This window comes from Fringilla coelebs (genome assembly GCF_963513975.1).
Source record: "Fringilla coelebs genome assembly, chromosome: 10".
Lineage (NCBI taxonomy): Eukaryota > Metazoa > Chordata > Aves > Passeriformes > Fringillidae > Fringilla > Fringilla coelebs.
In genome coordinates this window covers 16,178,937-16,195,526 of record NC_140036.1, presented here as the reverse complement: position 1 = coordinate 16,195,526, position 16,590 = coordinate 16,178,937, and the positions used below count along the sequence as shown (strand labels likewise).

Here is a 16,590-nt window from a genome sequence, read left to right as displayed (position 1 = left end):
AACGAGAACTAGGTGGTCTGTAACATCAATGTATCTGCTTATTCCTGTATGAATAGCGCAGGGCAAGCTCGACAGAGATCAACAAGAAGGGGTCACTATGCACACACCCAGCAGCGGGCACAAGGAAGGGGACACAGCACGGCACAGCACAGGGAGGGACAACCACAACACCAACACACTGCATGCTCTTCACCTGTTTGCGAGTGCCTGGCCTCCTTTTAATGGTATTGGTGTTACTGTCAATCTCAAACACAAAGAGAGGCTCAAAGCCATTCTGTCAGGGACAGTGAGGAAAGAAAGAGAGGGAAGAAAGGAAGAAGTGATGCAAAGAACAACTGTGAGAAAAGGCAGCCACAACACTAAAGGAGTCAGGATGCTGGAGCTCAGACTTACACCACCCTCTGCACATGCTGCACGCAGTCTTTAGGTCTAGCACTGAAGTTACAAAAATTTCCCTGTGCCAGAAACAACTGCAGATACAGGGAGAGCCAAAAGAGAGCCCAACCAGAACTCTGCATGAACCAAATAAGGATATTTTAAGAGAATTCAGTTATTAAACATTTGAATACGCAAATGAATGCCAAGGGTCTGAGAGAAAACTCCAGGGTACAAATCTGCATAAGTTAAGTCCTGCTTACTTTACCCATACCAGTATTATTTTTAACACTCTGGTGCTTAACTTAAAAGTAGTCATAACTTCAAATGTTTCAGAGATCCTATATGCTAACAGTAATATGACAGACTCAGGCCACATTTGAGACCACAACAAGAAAACAACAGAAGGAAGGGAGCATAAGGCAGCAATGACACAAAGGTTGTGAGAGGAAGAGGTCACAGCAGCTGCCTGATGCTTCTGAAGTACCTTGTGGGCTTCACAACAGAGAAATTGAGCAGTAGTGAGAGAGGATGTGTTGGGGTTTTCTCCCCCTTTGACAGCATCAACGTTGTAATGGACAGTATAGCAGAAAACAAGAAACTATTAGGAGAAAAATGAGATTTAGAAGCAATGAAGGCTGAAACCGAGTCATTAGCCAAGTCTGAAAGCTTAACACCAGCACTAAAAGTAATCTCCATTGTAACAAATGGAACTATCCTTCTGAGAACGGCAAGAGGTTCTGACTAACATAAAACGTTTGTTTTTTCACAGAGGCCAGTGATTTCACTTCTTCAACAACATTTTAGTCTGGTTATCTACCACAGGTCAACCCAAAGAAATCCACCAGAGTGTGCAACGAAGCTCTACAGCCAGACTCCACTTCAAATCACAGGTATGCAGGAAGAACTACAACTAAAGGGAACCATTAACATCCACAGAAGGTATGGGCAATCATTCTGGGACTTCAAACCAACTGTCCTGGCATTGTTTATAAACAGAAGGAAATGGTCAGAGTAACCTGTGCAACATGAATACATTTTAATTTTAATTAGTGATTAAAGACAACAAAAAGATGACCAAAAGAAATACCAAAGATTTTAAAAAGGAGATTCACAACTGCAATTTTTTGTTAAAGCAGTAGCAATGCCTGAAGAGCAAAGCAGTAAAATAAAAGCTCTGCCTTTAATTGCTTTTTACTTGCTTTCTAACTACATATTAGATTTAGGACTTTTAAAAGCTTTTCCTTATGGCCTCAGAAATTAGACCTAGCTAAATTTCAAACACATAAGGATAGGGGAAATGTCAAATGAAACACAATAGAATATAAAAAGGTAAAAGCAATGTAAACTCTAATAATTTTTTTTAAGCAATCTGATGACCATTTCCTTGATGCTGAACAAGTTTTTATCTTTAAACAAAAGATGGTACAAATTCATGAGCCAGTATGGATCTAATGTTTCAGTTACAGTAATTGCCAGAAAGAGCTGCCCTGGCATATGTGATCATCAGGCACAGTGTGGATTTCCAGCACTGAAGACAGCTACAGATCACAAACCCCTGCATTTCATATACTATTATAATTTAGTGCTGCTGAAAAATGTGTGGAACCAAATGAAAAATGAACAGAGAAATTATTGCTTTCAATCCTTCCCTGCCAGCCTGGTCACTCTTTTTGTGAAGTAAAAGGATGTAACTTGGTTAAAGACAAGAAAGGAAACAAACAGCAATGGAAGCCAGTTTCAATGTAGCTTCTGAAAATTCTGTATCTTAATTTGTGATCACAAAATCAAGTAGAAATGCGGTTCCTACAGGCATCTGCAAATACGTTCCAAAAACAAATTCACTGACAATAGAGAATCATCTCAATCCAAACTACTGCTGTTCTCCTGCTTTTTATGACCTAACTATGAAAGTACATTTTAATATGTTCATTGATAGTGATTTCTCTAAACAACCAAATTATTATTAAATTTCTCTCTAACATTTTAAGCTTTCTTCCTCACCCACAAAGTGCTAGTCTTACAAAAGCAGAAAACCCAAAAAGTCTGAATAAAGACACAGTAAATACCTTGACCAACACATTCAGGAGAGAGACACGATAACCAAGAGTACTGCCTAAAGAAAATTTAGGCAGATAATGGAAGCACATAAATCAAGAAAATAAATTCAAGGCATGCAGTCATGCAACAGCAGGCAAATCAGGTGTATTTTTAATTTTCTAGACAGGGATTATGACATTAATTAGATTTTTTAGTTATGCTACATTGCTAAGATGCCAAAAAGGAAGAAATAGCATAAAACATGAAATATGTGCACACTTGTTTTTATTTTTGATAAATGCTCAAAATAGATTATTTTTAAGACATTTGCACTAATAAACAATAAAACTGTATGAGGAGTATTTCATGATTTGTAGCATTCATAAATAGAACACTTTTTGCTAGTGCCAAGTATTTCTAACCCCCATGTGCAGGACACAGACAAGCTAAAGTAGAAGGCTGTACTAAGCAGTAAAATCCCTTCCTTGACACTGAAGAGCACATCAATTAGGAAGCAAGCTGAATGGCAAAGAAATCAAACCAGAACAACTAGAGATGAATTTTTCATTCTAGAAACTGTTCTTTACTACCACTAATAGTCTTCTGCTCTCAAATAAAATATAAGCTTTAATTATTTTGTGGAAAAAACATCATTGTATTATTAGCAAATGTCTGACAGCAAAAGTGTCAACATATTCATAACATCATAGTTCAAAGCTAAGCTACTTTTCAAAGGAGATGGTCATGTTTTATGCTATTTAGATTAGCTCTAAAACAGTTGGTCTAATCTGAGACAATCATTACATGTTGTCATTTCTATGCTCTAGAATGTGCCACAGAAAAAGGCCATTACGTGCAGGATCTTACCACTAACAAGGCACTATCATCAGTATGCTGAGACCTTCTGGATGGAAAGGGACACTGGGAGGTGGGAGAGATGGAGCAATGTCAGAAACACACACAATGTCAGAAACACATGGTATGTGAACAGACAGACATTTTGGAACATGTACTGCTCGCTTATAGCACTGTGAGGCTCTTTAAAACAATCCATGAAGTATCTGTAACTCTGTAGGAATACACAGCATCATGACCCAGGAATTACAGTCCAGTCATATTACTTAAGGAATCAATTATTCTGCTTTCTGTGTTGTGTCAAGCAAATACAGAACACTATGCATTCACAGTGCTGACTCTGGTAGAACAAAGGACCTTTTAAAAGAATAAATTAAGAAAAGAAAAACATTAAGAAGTTAAAGGAGCAAAAAACTATTTCAATTACCCCATGTTTTGCTAATTTTCTAACAAAAAGAGAAAATACTGCTGAAGTACTATCATATTTGTTATAATATTAAAAGCTTTTATCTAATTAACACTACCAAGTGAATGATCTGATTTTGATGATAAATACTACATTATTGTAAAACTATAGTAGCAAAAAACGTAAAAAATATTTATTCCTTTTTCTGACAACCCTCAAAATTCTAAAGCTTAATATTTCTGGGGTAACTGGTGATCTAATCTGAGTACTCCTGTTAGAACATAAACCGTACTGCCCACAAGGAGCAGGTTAGGATAGAATACGAAATTTATTTTCTAAAGAGAACACAGGAAAACATACAAAAAACAATAAAACAGCACACTTGGACAGGCAATCTACACGAACAGAAGAAAATACTAGGCTGAGCGCATTAAAAAAACCCCAACCCAAGGCTAAATAGTATGTGAAAAAACTATGTAACCCAGTTTTGAGGTATTTTCCACAATGAGGAGAAGAACTCTGATGGAGAGCTAGGAATTTAAGTGCTGACATCCCTACTAATGCTCTTACTGGACTCTTACCTCACTATCCATTGGACTTTGTTTCTGAGGACTTAAGGAGGCTTTTTGCTACACAGAAAAAGAAAAGATAAAACTTAAAATAATGTCACAGAGAAACAAAAGCTCCCAACAAATCAGCATAACTTATAAGTGTTTGAAAACAGAGGTCTCAGTTTTTTAAATAGAACATGCACTGGATTCACTGAGCTGAAACTTCCCTGATGTTAGTAAGAAATCAGCCTTTATTTCACATTCAAACAAACAAAAATATAAAACTATGCATATGAAAGATGCATAATAAACCCAAAATACAACTCACGGGAGGGATTTAACTGCTGAGAATAAAGTGGTCATGAACAACAAAGGAAACAGAAGAAAAATACCCAAAAATCAAACCCAAACCAAAAACCCCAGGAGACTCATCAACGAACAACATGCATCCTATAAGCTTAATCTTTAACTAAAAGACTGAGCTGAATCTTTAATAAGCAGCTTTACTACAAAATAGTGCCAGAGGCCTAAGAATAGCTGTTGCTAATGAAAAGCCCAGTTTTAGGCAGCTAAGACCTTTTTCTAGACTAACTTTATACATGAAATATAAGCAATAAACCATGCTTTGCCTCTCTGCAGACCGCTCTAAACACAAAATAAATATTAACTGTAACATTTCTTGAATTTTTGATGGCAAAATTCAGGTAAGTGACCAGAGCAGCAAACAGTAAAACAAATTTAAATCAACTATCATATAAATAAACTGGCATGCTAAGCAGAAGACATGAGTGCAGAGATAGAGACAGTGAAGACACAGTGTTCAGGGTGAGTGCCTGATGTACCATAGGTCTGCACCCACGCTTTACCCAGAAGAAACTTATTTTATTATCACAAAATAGCAAAATAGATCAGGCAGCATTATATTTTTGTGTGTATCATTATTTCCTCCCTGCCAAATTTGTCTTCAAAATTAAACTGCCTCTATGCCTTCTCAGATAAAGGCCTCTTCTTTCTTAAACCAATCCCATCACATCTATGGAAATGAAAATTGAAAGTATGAGGTGAAATTTGCAACAATCACATTTTGGGTAAATCTTCCATCTTCCTCCCCAGTTCTAGCCTTGCCTGTTAAGCTACAGCACCAACACTTAATGGACTTAAATGGTATTTGTCCAAATTCTTCATAAAGTGCCGGGAGCGTTAACATACAAGCAGTAATTAGCATGGCAATTAATTATAATTAAGGGATTTCGAAAAGATAAAGTATGAAGTAGGTACTGAAAGGAGGCACCTTAACAAAGTCAAGGACAGCTTCTCTCTGAATCTGCTTAGTTCTCATCCTCTCCTCCTCGTACTGAAGGGCAGCCAGCTGGGCCTCCCGGCGGGTGCGCTCGATGTGCCGGCGGTGCAGCTCCGAGTCTGCGTTAGGCACCTGCAACCAAACAGGGCATCAGGCTGTGAGGCCAGAGCTGCAGATGGGTTATGGAGAAACAGCCCATGTCCTATGGGTAACATCAGTTTGGTTTTACATCAAGCTCATTCAAAACCATTCGAATTCTGTGTGTTACCTGGGTGTGGTGACTTGATAGCGAGAGAAAATAAGGTGAATCAGGCAGGGGTCTGACAAATGCAAAAACAGAGAGTAAGTAGACTTTTAATCTTAAATCTAAAAATTTTGCATACATGAATTGTCAGTAACACACAAGTAGCTGATGAAATCAGAAGAGTAACTGTCTACTAACAGCTGTGATGATGATTTAACACCGTGAATGACAGATTTTGTGAGTCATTTCTATTTCTTCTTCTGAATTGTAATAACATTTTTTTACAGCACAAGATGTACCAGTGGGGTTGTACACTTGGCCTACTACATTGAGATACTTCAGTACTTTATACCCATTCTCTAAGAGTGACCAAACCAGGAATTTTTCACATCATCCTCACTGAGAGGAACAACTGCATAGTATGGTTATTTGAGGGAGGAGAAAATAATAAAATGAATCGGCAGAAACACTCAATTTCTTTTTCCCTACCTCTCTGTCCTGTCCACATAACTCCTTAGTACTTGATGCTCTCTGTCCTGCATCAAATTTAGAGTTTCAGGTCTTCGTAATTCATCTGTATCCCTGCAGGTAAGACACCAGGTGGAAGGGGATTTGGCCACTGATGCACACAGACTACTGTCATATTAATTCTACTCTAGATTACAACTGTTTTTGTGAGAGAAATGCCCAAACAATTAACTTCAGATAATCACAAAAGTGAAATTTGGACTAAAGAAATCACATTGTGATACCAAGTCAGATCACAACTGCAGTTCGTAATTAAACAAAACTTGCTGAATTAACCATGATTTTAAAATACACAAAGATGGATTCTCTCTTTTAGGACAATATTTGGATTATTGCAGGTTTTATTCTGCTCTAAAAAGAACAGAATTATTTTAAACATCAGGACCCTTGGGTATTTTCAGCACAAATCTGCTCACCTCACCAATCAGGTGACTGTCAGTGACACAAGCCCTCAAAGCCACAAGGTAAACAAGAACCCATCTGGCTCCTATCCATCATATCAACAATAACAGAGAAATTTTGCAGTCAGTCCTTTGCCAGAGGCAGCTGTTAGCACTGAAACAATTCTCAAGGTCCACAGCCTACAGCATGTACTCTGACATGTTGCTGCCTAGAAACAAAGTTGATGGAAATCAAGGAGCTTACTCCTGACAGCCTAAACTCTGCGACCTTCGCTCCTGGGGTAGCCACGGAACACAGACACACTTCACCACGCATTTCCAAAAAATGTCAGTCCAGCTGGCTGTGTGCACACTCAGGGCCTTTTCCCCATGAAGATGAGATGTGGAAGACCCAGATGTTACAGGTCTCTTCTGTTACTTAAATTAGCACTGAAGCACATGACAAACTCATTACTTAGCGCTGTTTTGAACAGACAGGACTGGGTTCAGCTCAGTGCCAAGGAGTGTGTTCAGAGCAGAGTACACACAGCTTTGTTGCATCAGGAATGCACCACAGTCTCTCCAGAGGCATAAACTGCATTTATTTAATTGAATCAACTAATATAAGTACTCTTGAGATGAAGTCTGTGTTACATCCAACTTTCAGAGTTTTAATGGCTCCAGCATGCTAAAGAAAAAAAAAAAAAAAAAAAAGAAAAGGCTGGCTGCCAAGGCATTTGCACAGAATTACTGTGGAAGCACTTTACAGCTTGTGGTTGCCACAAAATAAAATATTTGACTAATACAAGCTTAAAATACAAAAAATTACTCATTGTCATATGGCTGTTTTTACACAGTTTTGAAGGCAATAACAACATGATCTGGTTTTAGTTCCTTAATAATTTCACTCTGCTGCAGCATAGTGAAAGCTACAATTCATTCAGATCGCTGATTAACTACTTCTGCATGGAGATCTGCTGCTATCCTCAAGTTAAATTTTGAAATCACTGGATAGCTTACTGAGCTACAACTTCCTTTACCATTAACATCTGTCTACGTAAACAGCAGCTCTCCCCAGCTAACAGCCTTCTCCTATTTCCTTCAGATTTATCACGGAAACCAGTGTTTGTAAAGTTTAATTATTTCCATGTTGACCACAAATGTTCAAATTTAAGAAAAAGTAAACAAACAAGTAAAAAAAAATCAACTTTTCAAACCAAGAGCACTCACTTTTTGGGGGGAGAGCATGGCAGAATTGCTATATCACTTTATACCTGACCTGTGGACAGGATAAGGACTGCTGACATATGCTGAAATAGCTACCCTCCCTTGTATCAGTACAGCTACTGTATCTGTACATTTTCTGCACATTTCAGAATGCCTATCAAAATCTTGCCAAAACTCTGGGAAAATTTATACACTAATCTTGGTTTAATTTGCTCTTTCAAAATCATTTTAGAATCCATTAATAATTTCAACTGACAGTATAAGTAATGACCTACTTAGGACTAGCAGTTGTCTTTTCCACCACTCCCCCACCCCCCAAACATTCCAAGTACAACTGGGCTGGTTTTCTGTGGAGTCCCTGCAAATTCACTTTCAGTCCACAGAATACTGAAATGCTTCAATACTATAATAAAGGTTCTATCAATTTTCATTTGTAAAAATTTGTTTGTTTTTATCTTTTCTTTGCATATCTTATTTTTTTTAACTAGACATCCAAAATTCTTTTCAGAAACCTAACCAGCCCTCACTGGTACTCTCTCCAATTCTGACCTTTATTTTACAGATAAGCATTCTCTCCAATAATCATTAAAGTAATCACTAAAGAGTAATCATTAAAGAGCATGGACATACTTCATCAAAATAAGCAACTTGTTTTCAGAATTGATTCCCATTCTATCCCTTCTGCTGATGTAGGCTCATGATTATGGCCCAGAAAGGTACTTTTTAAAATAAATTAATCTTCCACAACACCAAAACCAGCAGGAGTCAAGCAAGAATGCATCCTCATGACACATCAGATACTCCATAGAATTTCTATCCTTCCAGCAAGTCCGTGTATCCCTTTTGTCCTCTATGTACTACAGCTTAAATCAACTATTCAATCAAAGCACAAATTAAATCCCAAAAAGCAGATATTAAAGCAGTTTAAAAATATGCACTTTAATTTTGCAGATTTCTTTAACCAACTGATTTTGAGTCAAGTATTGGCATAGAACAGTTATGCCTTTTGCTCAGTGCCATTATTAGAATTCCAATTCCTAATTTGGAGCAATAACTTATCAAAAAAGTGCCATACACACACTTCTGGCAAAGCAACAGAAAACAATGCCATTTTCTAACATGTTCAGTAAATACATGCTCTGCATTCATCACGAAATTCTGGATAAAATCATTGTTGCCACAGTAATTCTTACCTGTTTTGATGCAAATGTCGTCTTGAATCCTCTGTTCTCTGAAATTCTCTGATGGATACAGGCTTCACTGGTGAGCTCTAAGCAAAAAAAACCACAAAAGACTAAGCTAGCAATTTATTCAGAAAACTGTACATTAATGCCAAACAATCTCTCTGTAGAGCTACATCTGTAACTACTGGTATTTAAAACACCTGACAACGAAGCACAAAACACAAGTCAGGGATGTTCATTTCCAACCAAGCAAGCTCACTCTTATTTTTTTCTCCAATTTAAAGAAATATAGTTTCAAGACTAAATATGCATGCTGGTAACTTTAGGAGTTTAAAACCTCCAGTATTAAGAATCATGCAGAGAAGTTCATGTAGGTATAAAATTTGTATTGAAAAGTAAATACATTCTTTGGAGTTTAACTCTACAAGTGTAGAGTAGTGAAGATTGGATTCTCAGAAATATAGAATAAAGAAGCTGATGGTCTTTTATGACATTCTAGACAGGTCCCAGAAAGACTAAGAAAGCAAATCATGGGATTAATAAGAAGACTCTCGGTTTAATTTGAGCAATGAAATAATTTATCCTATTGGGAACAGGGACATATTGCCTTTCATGTTATTTTAAAACTTCCACTGACACCCATTAATTTAAGAAAATAGAAACCTTTCAAGATTACTGTGCCATTTTTCACTCATGCCTGCATGCATGCCGTTATACTGCAGCCAGCCTTCCTAAGCAGTACAATATTTTGGACGGTCTTTTTAGAGAAACTACTCCTTCAGCTAAAAGCAATTTAATTTTTATGACTAGATAGACCCTGAGGAATAGCTGTTGTGATGCTGACCAATGCTTTTTCCCGGTCTACAGCAAGGAGTCTTTATGTTGCATTGCCTACAGTTGACTTAGAAAAGTCTTGCTCTTGTGTCTGTGCTTCAGCTTCTGTGATCTGATACTGAATGCATCTCATATCTGTGTGACTGATTTTAAACAGTAATAAAAGGTTCACAAGATAGGGACCAAGCTCCTACATAAAAGCTAAAGATCCCCCTTTTTTTTTTTCTTCACACAGCAAATATCCTTCTCCTTCAAAACACACAGAACTTTGAAAGGACACATCTGAATCACAGCACCATAGTTATTGTTTAAGCAGACCAGCCACAAATATTTTTTTTCAGGCAAGTTATTCATGTAGTCTGTACAGTGAGCCACTGAACTGTGTAATGGTGTACATAGGTATTCATTAAGACTGACAGAGCACAGAAGAAAACATGATGTGGCTAAAAATCTGTTTCTATAGGTTCAGTTTCTGAGGACTCTCTCCAGAAGGGTAACATCCAAATGACTTAACAAGGAAGAGTTTTCCCAAGAGCTTTGCTGGGGTGTGTGAACTGAATGAACACAAGGAAAAGCACCACCTCGTTGGAGATGCGCCGCTGGTCGATGTACGCCATGAACTGGGAGCTGAGGCTGTCTGAGTCCTGGCACTTGGGCTGCCTCACCTCCTCCTCCTCCTCCTCCGTGGGACAGCTGTCAATGTAGTCGATCTGATCGAGATCATGTTCCACTTGACAAACATACACAGAGAAAACACCCACAATCAAATAACCCATGAGAGAGGACAAAACCCAGCAATGCAACACAGTCAGGAGCGAAGGCCCTGCTTTTTCTGCCATCTGGGAAAGCTCAGCCTGAAAGCTCCTGGATTTTGTCAGGCCCACTGACATCAGCTCAACAAATTTTGAAATAATTATAAAATGTATGCCTTTCAAAAAGCAACGAGGAACATGCATCAAGGAGGTAGTTTTATACTGCTGGCTGCAAATACTTTTGCAATGACTGAAAAAGTAAATACTGTGATTTCCTTTTCAAAACCAAAAACTATATATCAAAGTATTCCAGCTAATATCAACACTCCACAATGACCTGTGTAAATTATTTTGGAATAATTTCTCTTGGTTCTCTGTCAGAAAAATCAGAATGCATATGACAGATCCTTCTACTAGTGTTACTACTACAACAAAACAGAGAGCAGTATGTCTAAGTTTTCTGGATGCAAATACAATAAATATAACAAGTGTATGTGGAAACAATGAATAACACTACAGAAAACAACAAAATTCCTCTAAAACAATATAAGGCACCTGCAATTTTATTTTAAAAGAAGAATGAAAGAAACTAGGAATCACTGAAACGAGAGCAAGAAACAGCACAGTTTGGCTGGTATTGATTTTTCTTTGTGTGGGAGATTCTATGTAGGGCAATTTTTTCACTTGTCACTGCTTTTCCACATTCTGCCCAGGGATTCTGAGAGTCATGACATTGAGCAAACGCCCCTGGTGAAAATATTGCACTGGGGATGCAGGGGAAAGTATAAGAGCACTAGAGATTTCTTTTTTCCTAAAGCTCTCCGCAAACTTGCTCCAGACTCTCGCAGACATTCTTCTTTACTCCCCCGCCCCTTCCTGCTTGTCTAAAACAGACTTCTCCTTGCCTCACCACACAATCTAGCAACTGTTACTGCCAAAGCCACCCCCTCTGCTACTGCAACCATCCAAAACTACATTCCTATATACTGTGGCTTCATTAAATTCCCATCTCAGTTTCAAATCTTAAAAAAAACTCACAAAAAACCCAAACTTTCACAACATTGTTTTTGTGTAATTCCACCTAGACCTTTCTGTTTTTTTTCCAGAAGCTTTAAACAAGCTACTATCTGTAGGAAACATTCTGGTACTTTAATAATGATAACAATAAATACTGTTAGCCAAAAGTCACTACTTACCTCCACCATTAATTACAACTGCACTCCCTCTGTTTTCTTGGTACTGACTTTCTCTTCTCATTCTCTGCTCTTTGGTGAACTCTGCCACACGTAATGGGAGATCTGAGAACTCATCTGTTGGCTTTGGAAAAAAAACAGTGAAGTCTGGAAACATTTCTTCTCAGAAACATAATTTTGTAATCTACTACTTCTTGATTTGTCCTTGATTTGTATTTCAATTGCCCTGTTTTACAACCACAAAACACTAATTTAAAGCAAAAGACAGCTATAATGTATTGTTTTAAAAAAACATAGAGTTGAGCTTTCTTTAGAAACCAGCTACCTACAGTTTTGTTTGCAGTACCTGCATGTGACTGAAAACATGCCAGGATGGAAAATCCTAGCACCTTCTCTAAAATCAAGTTAGAAATGCAAGTATGGAGTATAGCTCACTGCGGCACTTTAGGTCTTGGCTATTTTCTAGATGTAGCAAGAGGAAAAGGGAACTTCTTCCTGTAAATAATAATTGACAATCTTTTTGCTAAGAGATCCTATTTTCCTCCTTGTAAATAGCAAACAGATTTTAATGTTTTAGACAAAGGAAGACAAATTTCCAGCTGATTTCCAAAGCTGAATTTTCATGTTCAGATTTATTTTATTGAAACATCTTTTAATGAAAAATAACAGTTGACTCAGCATTGTAATTTGATACTGTTACAAAGTTTTTAAAATGAGGAACCGTATTTTTCTAATTTTTTATGCTCCAGTAAATTAACCTCTCCTGCACTTTTTATACATTTCTGTTAATACTTCCAACTTGGGGTCTGTCCCATATAAAATTAACCTTGCTTTTTCTCCAATAAAACAAGTAATATTGGCTCAAGGCAACCTGCACACTAGCACGTGTGTGTTACCTATGGAATGGGCTTCCAGACACATTCATTTATTTATCTTTACTGTAAAATACTGCACTCAACAAAAATAAAGCTGCAACACTTACTTCGTTTCCTGACCATCTTTTGTCTCCGCTGTCCACACTATTGAAGCCAGAATCAAGTGCTCCATATGGACGACTGGAATAGAGCTCCTCGTGGCTGTCAAACACACAGTTTTAATTACTGTGATAGAAACACCACCAAAAGCTTCTCAGCCATTATACAACAACAGCAGAATAAGCCACCAAGCACACTTGCAGTGTGCTCACAAGCTCAGCATCTCTGAAAACCTCACGCAGCACGTGCTACAATAGAGCAGGAGGCACGTGCTGACAGCTCACCATCCTTGTCAGTCAGCTGTCACCTGCCACTGCCTGGCCTTCAGAGCTAAGCTGATTCAAAGGAGAGATCCACTCTTCAAACATTTCCCAAAGAGAAATTATGACAAAGCAAACTGCAAACTGGTCTCATATTTCTGTTTAGCAAGTCAAACTTTCATTTTCTACTACTCAAATGTTTTGGTTGAAAACCACTGTCAAACAAACTTTAACACAAATAAGCATAAATATGTATAAAATCACTAAAAATACAGAACATACTACTTTTACTCAAAAGTATGCAGCATATATTACATAAATGTCTTCTGTGTCATAATTAAATAAGAAACTGCAGTAAGTAACAGTATTTCAGATACATCATAATGTAATAACTGTAGAAGTAGTTTTCATTTACAGAGCTTTGTCAACGACATGTCTAGACAAAGGCATTAGACATGTGCCCAGTGTTACAATACATATAACCAAACAGGCATACAGTTCTTTAAATTTCTGGGCTTAGAAACTACATAATTTAGCAGTATAGCAATCACAGATGTCAACTCTGGCAACTGCTGCAGATAGCTACAGTAAAAGAGACAATGGGACTTGTCTGATCCACTGCAGATGGCATTTCACAATGGCTCAACTGTCCTATTGGCACTCGATGCCCCAGGGAGAACTGCAGCAGTAATTACTACATAATGCACAAGGAAGAATGAATTTCAGGAAGCTAATTGCTTCACCCCATCGGAACTAAATTGCAGGTCACTTTCTCACTGGCATTGCTCTCAAGTTGCTGCTCCCACTGAAATTTCACTTTCAGGAAATATTTATTTTCAAATTATTATTATTATTATTATAATCACCACCATCTTAATAGAAGACCAACAGACTACTCTCAAGGCCTATTTTAATTTTCAGATAGACATGAAACAGGAAAGAAGTACCAGGAGGGATGGAGGCTACAGATGAGACACATTAAGCTATGCATCTGTTTCTATGCAGATGTAGACTAAAAGACAAGCTCTTACATCTGCATGGAGTTTTGATTAGCCCAAATCCACTTTTACGGCCCTGTATTTGAACAGAAAGATCATCTGCATAATAAACCATCCAAAAGAAAAAAAGACAAAGAAAAAACCAACTCCCCTCTTCTGGTGAGAAGAAAAAAGAATGACTATGAAGTCACCCAACGTAGTTAAAAGAGCTACTAATTTGAGTAACTGACATTAGAACCACAATTACACTAACAGTTCATAGAACTTACACATATTTTTAAAACATGGGTCAAAGAAAAATCCATCTGCAGTAGAATTCCATTTTAAAATGAATCAATATTTTCAGCATCTCCTGAGCACTTTGCTGTAAATTAAACAATTACTGCAAATTAAGGAGCTCAAAAATGAGGAAGTGTTTTGATACAAATTTTCTTTTAGCCTTCCTTTTCAATTGGAGAATTTGAAAAGCTTTACATCTAACACAAAAATTAGCTGGAAGCTCAAAAATACATAAACACTGTGCCCAGGACTTCTCCTTTCTAACAACTAAACCCACCTATCCAATACTACACATGTTACACACTTATAATCATACAGAAGCCATCCTAAAATCAGCTGAGACTTGAGATTTTTATTCCTCTCTGACCAACAAGCCACAAGGAACAACCATTAGCCATTTGGAGAGATCAGACCATTTTGGGTTAACTACAGCTTACAGGAAGCTGTGTAAGGCTTGAATTCAAAGGAGGAGAAGCCAAATGCCTACTAAGACCAACAATGAAAGACAGCACTTGCTGCCATTTCCATGTCACACTAAAATCTGTATCTTTACCTTCTGTAAGCAAGAACAGTCACCCCAAGTCCCAGAATATTCACTACACTGGTTCACCCATGAGTACTTGGTATTTCAAACCTTCTAGCTCCACACTGTGCCAGTCTGCCAACAACTGCTACACAGCTTTGACACTTCTGCCTCCTCTCAATCTCATTCCCTCAAGCACCGACCTGAGCTGCTCTGAGTTTCACTGCTGCAAATGAGACTGGCTTGCTGCAGCTAAACAAAACTTGCTACAAGATAAATTTCCCATAGCTTACGTTTAGAAAAGGACTGAAGCATACAGGGACTCACTCTGGTTAAACAGTTTGATATCATTTGACAAGGCTAAAACAATCAATTAGCTGTGCTAGAACCTCCAACCCACGTCCTGCTATGATGTTTAGGAGCATCTTGTTTTCTTAGCATTATCAACAGCCTTGCTATTAAAAATGTTTGACAAATGTGAACTGACAGTATGACACAGACTTCCCTAAACTTTAAGAGTTTCTACCACTCAAAACCTCAACCTGCATGGTATTACACCAAGCTGATCAGATAAACCAGCAACAAAGTCTAGGTGGACTGACTGATACCGTATTTCTATTGGTTACCTTTGAAGATAACAAACACAAAGCTCTTGTGCCTTGCCTGGAAATATTAACTCTATCACAGCTGAAGGATTTTATTTCTTTCACCTCAAGTTAAATAAAAATATAACAACTGGGGATTTTCTCTTTCACAGGATCATTCCACAATTTTCTCCTAATATGTGCTCTGTTGCACCAACAGTTCTTCCATAGCTACATGAAGATGGAAAGAATCACCTGGAACACTAAATGCCCTAAACAGCACAGTACAACAAATAATTGTACCACCAACTTTTATCTCTTCTTGAGTACAGAAATACAGCTAAGGCAGAGCCATTTGAAGCCCATTTCCTGCTGCTGAGTCTGGTAAAAATTATAGAGAAAGCATTCTCAACTAGTTCTGCCCTCATTTTCACATTTACAACTTCAAGCTATGATTAAAATATATTCATTCTTCTCATTTCACAAAAGCAATTTATAAAAATTTCCACAGGAATATACAGGTACAGACAACAATTAATCAGTAAGCCTACAGCCCGCCTGATTTTCAATTTCTCTTAAAAATTAACAAACTATGTTAGAGCTAAACAGATGACATTTTTTCATTTAGAGCCTTTTCCTTTAAGAAAAAGGACAGTATCCTCAGTATTATGCAGAAACCAGCTGCAACAGCTTGTATTGGAAATTGATTAACCCTTGACATGTTCATATGCTGACCTCATCTAGAACAGTAACTTATGACATTCAGTGCTGATGAGGAATCACTGTCACCCCTCATGCAAATTCTGCTTCATAAATCTGACTCATGATGATTTATTGTGAAGCCCCCTGATTTGTGTTTTATTGCTGCTAAGGCAGCAGTATATCCTTCAGCAAGTTACTCTTCCACACATTATTACTACCTTCAAAGATGACAGAAATAATTTTTATATATATTCAGTTTCATACTTCACTGACTGCCTTTCTTTGTATCACATAACAGAAATAAATCTTAACTCCTGCTTTTTGCTAGACATCTTAATTTAGCAGCTGATATGGCTGACTGTTCCAATATTTGTGTTACAATGCCAAGCAGCAGTGCCAAG

General features: G+C 37.6%; 1 protein-coding gene across 14 annotated transcripts in view; it reads right to left on the bottom strand.

Moving 5' to 3' along the window:
- The window catches only part of LRCH3 (leucine rich repeats and calponin homology domain containing 3), a 57,782-nt gene that overhangs the window by 15,970 nt on the left and 25,222 nt on the right, over positions 1-16,590 (bottom strand). For 6 of the 14 annotated variants that reach the window (XM_084212029.1, XM_084212028.1, XM_084212032.1 and 3 more), the window contains exons 7-15: positions 12,852-12,945; positions 11,873-11,993; positions 10,506-10,654; positions 9,100-9,176; positions 6,261-6,353; positions 5,796-5,847; positions 5,519-5,659; positions 4,258-4,305; positions 3,283-3,336 (exon numbers count right to left, since the gene is read on the bottom strand). In XM_084212029.1, the coding sequence (XP_084068155.1) occupies positions 3,283-3,336; positions 4,258-4,305; positions 5,519-5,659; positions 5,796-5,847; positions 6,261-6,353; positions 9,100-9,176; positions 10,506-10,654; positions 11,873-11,993; positions 12,852-12,945 (829 nt within the window). Of the gene's footprint in view, positions 1-193; positions 275-3,282; positions 3,337-4,257; positions 4,306-5,518; positions 5,660-5,795; positions 5,848-6,260; positions 6,354-9,099; positions 9,177-10,505; positions 10,655-11,872; positions 11,994-12,851; positions 12,946-16,590 lie in introns of all 14 variants that reach the window. The other 8 variants (XM_084212031.1, XM_084212024.1, XM_084212035.1 and 5 more) reach the window with 3 other exon arrangements.